This window comes from Trichechus manatus, unplaced genomic scaffold (genome assembly GCF_000243295.1).
Source record: "Trichechus manatus latirostris isolate Lorelei unplaced genomic scaffold, TriManLat1.0 scaffold00024, whole genome shotgun sequence".
NCBI classification, from domain to species: Eukaryota; Metazoa; Chordata; class Mammalia; order Sirenia; family Trichechidae; genus Trichechus; species Trichechus manatus.
In genome coordinates, this window is record NW_004443960.1 from 17,331,879 (window position 1) to 17,341,037 (window position 9,159).

General features: G+C 36.4%; 1 protein-coding gene across 1 annotated transcript in view; it reads left to right on the forward strand.

Moving 5' to 3' along the window:
- The window catches only part of CCP110 (centriolar coiled-coil protein 110), a 27,880-nt gene that overhangs the window by 8,975 nt on the left and 9,746 nt on the right, over positions 1–9,159 (forward strand). The window contains exons 3-6 of the mRNA XM_023728324.1: positions 3,125–3,154; positions 3,620–5,246; positions 8,285–8,412; positions 8,958–9,135. Coding sequence (XP_023584092.1) covers positions 3,125–3,154; positions 3,620–5,246; positions 8,285–8,412; positions 8,958–9,135 — 1,963 coding nt within the window. The remainder of the gene's footprint in view (positions 1–3,124; positions 3,155–3,619; positions 5,247–8,284; positions 8,413–8,957; positions 9,136–9,159) is intronic.

The following is a 9,159-nucleotide window of genomic DNA, read 5'->3' on the forward strand; positions in this document are numbered from 1 at the left end:
AATTTATGATATTTCATTTCAGTTACTCCAAAGAAAATTCACTTGCTTGTTAGTGATGCCGGGTACTTGAATCAGAGGGTATTTAGACAATGGAGACATGCATGCACTGAATATAATAGCTTATTGTCTGCATCTTATGACTCTAAAAGCATTGAATTCTTAGTCACAAAATGGTAGAATTGACCATTGTAGTTTACTCCTAAACTAATCATACTATGGACTAAATGACCTTATTCTCAATCTCTGCTAAAGTAAATAACTGCCCTCATGTTTTGTTTTGTTTTGTTTGGTGACAATTACGCTCTTAGATGAACAAATGCAATTTAGATTAGATAAATAAAATTCCCTAGATGCATCCTAGATCCAAATGGAAATCTTTTAAACACACCTACACCTTTTTCACTTATTTTTGTTAAGATTAATTTAAATTTGTATAAACTATTGGTTTGTTTCCAGGTCCGGATCATTTTGTACTAAAAAGAAAAATGAATGAATTAGATTGAACAAATAATTTCTGCTATTATGTATAGTACTGTTTTGCTAGTTAAGTATTTTTGTTTTGTTTGTTCACAATCTTAGGGGCTTCTGGTTTGTCTGTGTAATTTATACTAGATGACACATGTATAATTAACCTTAGGATATTTCTTACTAACTGCTACCTCCATTTTTCTGCGTAGCATGTAGTGATTTTAATTTGTAGATTATAATTACTATCCATATTAAGTTTTAAAAAAATGTGACATAGAACTCTTAAGGAGCCCTGGTGGTACAAGGGTTAAGAGGTGGGTTTTGGATGGTAAATATTTCCTTTTTTTTTTTTTTTAGATGGAAGTTTACAGAGCAAATTAGTTTCTCATTAAACAATCCATATACTGTTTTGTGACATTGGTTGCCAACCTCACGACATGTCAGCATTCTCTGTTTTTCAACCTTGGGTTCCCCATACCAGCTTTCGTGTCCCCTCCTTCCTTTTCGTCCCCTTGCCCCTGAATTGGTGTGCCCATTTAGTCTTGTTTTGTTTTATGGGCCTGTCTAATCTTTGGCTGAATGGTGAGCCTCAGGAGTGACTTCAGTACTGAGTTAAAAGGGTGTCCAGGGGCCATACTCTCTCGGTTTCTCTAGTCTCTGTCAGATCATTAAATCTGGTCTTTTTATGTGAGTTAGAATTTTGTTTTACATTTTTTTCCAGCTTTGTCTGGGACCCTCTATTGTGATCCCTGTCAGAGCAGTCGGTGAATATTCCCTATTATTCAAACAAAAATAGCATATCATTATTTGTCCTTTGAGGAAGGCTAGCAAATGTTCATCTACTAAAATTATTAAGTCTGAGAACTTACAATGCTGAACTGTAGAGTAATGAATTAATTATACAGGTAGAGAAATTTTATATAATATAAATAGATTTCTAAGGTGTTTTACCTCTAAAACGTATGATTCTATGATAGATTTTTAAAAAATTTATTTAACTGATAGAACTAAAGCCTTGTCTTAGTGGTATACAGAAAACATAGCTGCTGAATATAAAAAATGTGAAATATTTTATATTAGGGAATAATTTTTATTGCTTAAACCTAGGAAGGTGTTGGGGTTTCATGAATGTGTTTCCTTTTGGTTTATTTTGGTCCTGAGGTAGTGACTGAGCTATTACACCTTGTTGTATTATTGTGTGGTGCTTAGAAACCATTACATGTCTTGGGATTTGAAAGGTAGAACAGGAATGCCATATAGTCTAGGAAAAAAAGCAAGCACATACAAAAATCAACATAAAAATCTTTTAATATTTAGGATTCTACAACCTATGATAATGATTTTTACCAGTTTACTATATGATTGTGTAATCTTTAGAAACTATCCTCGTTCACTCTTTTTTCTTTTGCACAGTCAGATTATTTAGATACAAAATATAATTTTGTTTTTTATGTTGGCTCTTTTGTGTATACAGTTTTTCACAGCTTAATTTATTAAATTTTTACCTATTTTGCTTATCCCAAAAACATATTATCAGGTTGCTGTTTTTAACTGACTATAAGTTAATGTAATTGAATTTCATTTTAATTAGTTTGATTTTAAGTTGAAATTTTTCTTATTTCTAAGTAATTTAAGCTACATGTCTGAGCAATCATATACTATAAATTTGCCTCATTTTATAGAAGGATTTTAGGTAAAATTTGGAGTGGACATCTGGGAGAAGTCCTATTACTGAATTATTTTTGCTTAATCAATATCCTGGTCAAGTTAGTCTCTGTTAGAGACGGAATCATTTATGTAAGAGATTTAATTAATTGCTATTTAATTCATACATTCGTATCCTAAGATGATAGCTCTCATAGGAGAAACAGTTGGTGACATTAATAGCATATAAACAGAAAAAAGTTAGGAAAATGCTCCTATTCTGAGATTAAATGGCACATACATCTGTATGAGTATGTGTATATGTCTACGTGTGAGTGTATGTATATACGCGTATATCTATATATATGCAGCTGCGTGTATACACGTTTGTTCATATTTGTATCAGATTAGATAAGTTCCTGTTTTCCTTTTGTCTTAGTCATCTAGTGCTACTACAATAGAAATACCATAAGTGGATGGCTTTAACAAAGAGAAGTTTATTCTGTCACAGTCCAGTAGGCTACAAGTCTAAATTTAGGGCACCAGCTCTAGGGGAACACTTTTTCTGTAGGCTCTGGAGGAAGATCCATGTCATCAGTCTTTCCTTGGCCTGGGAGCTTCTCTGCACAGGAACCTCAAGTCAAAAGGATGCACTCTGCTCCCAGCACTGCTTTCTTGGTGGTATGAGGTTCCCTAGAGAAGCAAAACCAGTAAAGCATATAAATATATATAGAGAGACATTTATATCAAGGAAACAGCTCACATGATTGTAGTGGCTATAATGTCCCAAGTCCGTGGATCAGGGTAGAGGCCTCTCCCAATTCACGCAGCCACAGAAGCTGGCGAGCCTAAGATCGGCAGGTCAGAGAGCAGGGCTCCCGCTCACAGGCTGTGAAGGTCAGTGAATTCCAAGATCGGCAGGCAAGACTGCAAGATTTCCCCTGATTCATGTAGCTGCAGGGGCTGGCAAACCCAAGATCAGGTTGGGGAGCAGGACTCTTGCTTGCAGGCTGTGAAGATCGACGAATCCCAAGATCGACAGGTAAGCTGCTAGCTAAAGTCCCAAGAACCAGAGGTGAGACAACAGGAGGTAGCTGCAGGATCCAGAGTGAGCAAAAAGCCAAAATGTCTGCTTATATTCAGATGCAGGCCACACCCCCAAGGAAACATCCTTTCATCTGATTGGCTACTCAAAGCATATTCAGTCATGGAAGTGATCACATATATAAACACTGAGAATCATGGCCCAGCCAAGTTGACACACAATCTTAACCATCACGCCTTTAATCTTGTTTAATAAATAGACTGACATGACTAATAGATGTTTGAGCCCCATGTGATGTAGGATACCACAGAATACTGATCATCTTAGTTTATTTTTATTTGTTTGTGTTTTTAAATATTAGAACTCCAAGTGTTCGATTTCAGTTGTATTTTTAGAAAATAATGAAATCAAAGGCTTTTCTGTTCTGTGAGGAAATATTAATTTATAAATTTTCTTTTTCAGGTTAGAAAAGCGCCTAATGCCAGTGATTTTGATCATTGGGAGACTGAAACCATTTACTCTAATTCAGAAGTCACAAACTTGAATGTTCCTGTTACATTTCCAAATAGCTTGCCAAGCCCTACTGAACACTCTACTTCAACAAAGCTTGAAAAAATAACTGGAGTTTTGCCTTTGGATAATGAGGACCAATTTAAATCTAATGGAATAGACGTAGCTGGTGACTCAGAAGGATTTAGTTCTCTGAAGCAATGTGATAATTCAGGTATTAATCATGCAGAAAATGAAGCTTCTCCAAAGACCTCTTCAGTAACCCCACAGGAGACTCTTATTTCTGATAGTCTCTTCCCCAAAAATGAAGAACAGGATCCATCACTTTTGGAAGAAGTCACTCCCGATCCCTACATAATGAGTCTTCAAAACCTGATGAAAAAGTCAAAGGAGTATCTGGAAAGAGAACAATCTAAACGCAGTCTGAGAAGCAGTGCCAAGAACAGTTTTAATGAGAGTCATTCAGACAAAGAAAATGATGCTGTTAAAGTGACTGATTGTGTAAAGGAGAAAGCCCAGTTGACGGACAAACACTGTGGCTCAGTTATTCCTGACAAGCCAAGCCTTAATAAATCAAATGTTCTTCTCCAAGGTGCTTCCACTCAAGCAAGCAGCATGAATACATCTGTTTTAGGTAGCTTTTCTAAAGTGGACATACCTATACGAACTGGCCATCCCACTGTTTTAGATTCTGATTTTAAAGTCATTTCCACTCTTGTTCCTGAAAATAATGTTATCAGAAGTCTTACCGGTTCGTATGCCAAGTTACCTAGTCCAGAGCCAAGTATGAGTCCTAAAATGCATCGAAGACGTTCAAGGCCATCGTCAGCATGCCATATACTTATAAATAACCCAGTAAATGCCTGTGAATTAAGCCCTAAAGGAAAAGAAAAGGCAGTGGACTTAATTGTTCAAGATACTGACGAGAAAACAAACATACCTGAAACTGTGCCAAAGTTACCAGTTGATTTAGCAGGAGGTTCAAGCAGAAATACACCTGAAGCTATAGAAGAAATGGCTTTAGGTAAATCAAATCAGGTATGTCAGTCTTCAGGAAATCAATTAGAAAATAAAATTATTCACGGACTTGCTCCTGGGGAAGGTCAGGTAATATCTGACAGGAGAGGACCACACAAAATGGACAATACTTGTACCGTAGTGCCGAGATTGCAGGAACCATATGGCACCAGTCAATGTATAGCAAGTCAAAGCTTTGGGACCATGAGTGGACTTAAGTCAGCCAGTGTGCAAGAGAAAAACTCCTGCAGTTTACAGATGGAGCTGAATAAGTCTTATGATGTAAAGAACCCATCTCCTTTACTGATGCAAAACCAGAATAATAGACAGCAGATGGACACACCTACAGTGTCCTGTGGAAATGAACAGTTTTTGGAAAACAGTTTTGAGAAAGTTAAACGGAGACTTGATTTAGATATTGATAGTTTGCAAAAAGAAAACTACCCTTATGTCATAACAACTGGAATAGCTGAACAAGAAAGGCAACATTTGTTGGAAAAAAGATACCCTAAGGGGACTATCTGCATTAACAAGAATAAAATGTTAGAAAATAGTTCAAAAGGTAAGGAAATTTTGAAGCATTTGATGCCTGCAAAGCAGATGGTAACTTTATTGTAATACTTTAAAATGACATTTTACCAAAAAAATACTTTTCATATGTTCATCAGGGTACTTAATTTCATTTATCATATTAGAGAGTTTATAATTCCAAAACCAAAAAACCAAACCTATTGTTGTTGAGTCAATTCTGACTCACAGCGACACTATAGGAAGAGTAGAGCTGCCCAAAGGGTTTCCAAGGCTGTAATCTTTATAGGAGCAGACTGCCACATCTTTCTTCTGTGGAGTGGCTTGTGGGTTTGAACTGCTGACCTTTCAGTTAGCAGTCAAGTGCTTAACTGCTGCACTGTTTATTGCCATTTAATAGGCTTTCTTTTCTTTAATGACCTTTCTTATTTAAATTATGAAGCTTCCATAGTCTATTTGGTATTTTAGAGGATATTGTTAATGACTCAGGAAAAAATTCTTGCATGAAACATCAAATGTAATTTTAATCCACCGTACTTTATGAGGTCTTTTCTTCTGGAGTATGGTTTCTAATGCCTTTTTTTTTTAACATTTTATTATGGTTTGGGTGAAAGTTTGCAGAGCAAATTAATTTCCCATTCAACAAGTTATATATATACTGTTTCGTGATATTATCCCCTCAACGTGGCAGCATTCCACCCACTTCCTCCCTGGGTTCCCTGGTTCCATTTACCCATCTTTCCGGTCCCTTCCTGCCTTCCGAACTTTGTTTTTGGGCAAGTGCTGCCCTTTTGGTCTCGTATGGTTGATTGTTCTGAGGAGCATGTTCCTTGCGGATGTTCTTGTTTCCTTTATAGGCCTGTCCATTGTTTGGCTGAAAGGTGATCTGCAGGAGTGTGATCAGTTCCAGGTTAGAAGGGTGTCTAAGGACCGTAGTCTCAGGAGTTCCACCAGTCTCTATTAGACCAGTAAGTCTGGTCTTTTTTGTGAATTTGAATTTTGTTCTACATTTTTGTCCCACTCTGTCCGGGACCTTTAATTGTGATCCTGATCAGAGCAGATGGTAGTGGTTTCTGGGCACCATCTAGTTCTGGGCTCAGGCTGGTGGAGTCTGTGGTTCATGTGGTCCATTAGTCCTTTGGAATAATTGTTTCCTTGAGTCTTTGGTTTTCTTCACTCTTCTTTGCTCTGAGCAGGAAGAGACCAATAGTTGTATCTTAGGTGGCTGCTCGCAAGCTTTTAAGACCCCAGTCACTACTGACCAAAGTAAGATGTAGAACATTTTCTTTATGGACTATGTTACACTGATTGACCTAGATGTCCCTCGATACTATGGTCCTACGCCCTCAAGCCCAGTGACTCAGTCCCTCTAGGTGTTTGGTTATGGCTAAGGAGTTTTTATAACTTTGCCCCCTGTGTGCTCTACTATGTACACGGATATCTTTGTAGCGCATACAAATATGTTTGTAGAAATAGCCTCTGCAAAACCTGTATATGCTTGTGGGTGTACACCCATATGCTGCCCCACACCTGTTCAGCTTACGTATCTACCTATGTATCTACTTGTACATTATTATTTGTTATTGTAAGATTGTGTATGTAATAGTATTTACCATTGTTGTCTTTTACTCTTGTGTACTTCCCAATGTCTTCCTTTGCCTTGGTCATGTTGTGCTGACTTCCCCCTTACTAGGTATTGCTTTTTCCTTCACCCTAGTTAATACATGTCTACTACATAGTTAGTGATTTTACCTCCCTCCCCTCCCATCCCTGGTACCATCAAATAATGTTTCTTCCTGTGTATAAACCTTTTCTTGACTTTTATAATAGTGGTCTCATACAATGTTCGTCCTTTTGTGATTGACCTATTTCACTAAGCATAATGTCCTCCAGGTTCATCCATGTTGTGATATATTTCACAGATTCATTGTTATTCCTTATGTTGCGTAGTATTCTGTTGTGTGTATGTACTATAGTTCATCCATTCATCCATTGGCAGGCACTTAGGTTGTTTCCACCTTTTTGCTATTGTCAATAATGCTGCGATGGTCATGGGTGTGCATATCTATTCGTGTTACAGCTCTTATTTCTCTAGGGTATATACGTAGTAGTGGGATTGCTGGATCATATGGTATCTCTATTTTTAATTGTTTAAGAAGAAACGCGATACCGTTTTTCACATTGGTTGTACCATTTTACAATCCACCAGCAGTGTATGAGAGTTTCAATCTCTCCACACCCTCACCTCGTTGTTTTCTGTTTTTGATCATTGCCACTGATGTCAGGGTGAGATGATATCTCACTGTTATTTTGGTTTGCATTTCTCTGATGGCTAGTGATCGTAACTCTTCATGTATTTGTTGGCTACCTGAATGTCTTCTTTCATGAAGTGTCTGTTCATGTCTTTTGTCCATTTTTTGATTGAATTGTTTGTTTTTTTGTTGTTGAGGTGTTGAAGTTTTCTATAAATTTTAGGGATTAGTCCCTTGTCAGATAGGTCGATGTCAAATATTTTTTCCCAGTCTGTAGGTTTTCTTTTTACTCTTTTAGAGAGGTCTGGTTTCTAACGGCTTTTGTCAGTTTGCTATTTCATTTGTAATGAGAGTTTCATGTGGTTGGCCCTTCAGTAAACACTTTCACATCAAATTATTAGAGAAAATATCATAAATTATATTCACTCTGAATGGTATTTCAAGAATGATTTATTTATTGATAAAGATTATTTTTTCTAATTTCTTTCCGTTGCATCTAGTGTTACATTAATAGCAACCTGCTAAGATATGCCTTTCTTGTTCATTACTCCTTACATTGTTGTCAGGGGTAATAATCCTTCATTACTGATATGGAAAACATACAAATTAAATAAATTCTTAGACATTTCAGATTTTATGTGATATGTATTGTCCTGAAAAACCTCATGTTCTGTAAAATTGCACACTAAACATAACAGGGCTTATGGGAAAAATAGGGTCAGAGAATAATCAGAAGCATATTTTAAATTGATGGTATAAAATATCAGATATTATTGTTGTAGTGAATTTTCTTAATTTGAGGGGACATGTTTCTTTTCAGAAGGTGAGATATTAAAAAGCAAGATGTTAGCTTTTGAAGAAATGCGGAAGAGACTAGAAGAACAACATGCCCAGCAGTTGTCATTACTCATAGCTGAGCAGGAAAGGGAACAGGAAAGATTGCAAAAGGTGAGGAATTAAAATATAGGGGTGCAGGGCTGGTAAGTGAAACAGCAGGGGATACCTATGGACTTTGGTCATATATAAGATATTTGTACTTTTTATTCCTGCATATCTTAATGTAAGGAGGCCATTGTTCTTTGTTTTTTTGAGGCCATTGATTTTGATGCATGTATAACATTTTTTACTGCCAAAATATAAGGTTTAATATTTAGATCCTGATCTAAAAGTGATTGCATAATTTATCGAAAGGACACTTTATTAAATCCTTGACTCAAAGCTTTAATAATTGAAAAAGATATTTTGCAAATAGATACCATAATACACATCCTATAGGCACTATTTTATGAGAGGAACGACACTTGTTTTAAGATTATTAATGTGTGACATTTTAAATCCAATTAAATTGTCATAATTTTTATTTGAGGGAGGGGAAACTTGAAAGAAACAATACTCTGCTGGTAATTACACAGATTTTTGGCTGAGCTGAAAATCATAGTATTTTGGGATGTAATTGAACAAAAGATCTAGCATGTTTAACTGTTGATCTGCAGGAAATAGAGCAACAGGAGAAAATGCTAAAAGAGAAGAAGGCGATTACAGTGGGAGCCTCTGAATTGGACAATAACAATGCGGTGGAGTTAGAATGGAGAAAAATAAGTGACTCTGGCTTGCTAGATACAATGCTGTCTCAAGTGGATTCACTCCATACTTCAAATTCAAATAATTCTGGTAATTAAGATAATTTTTTTGGGC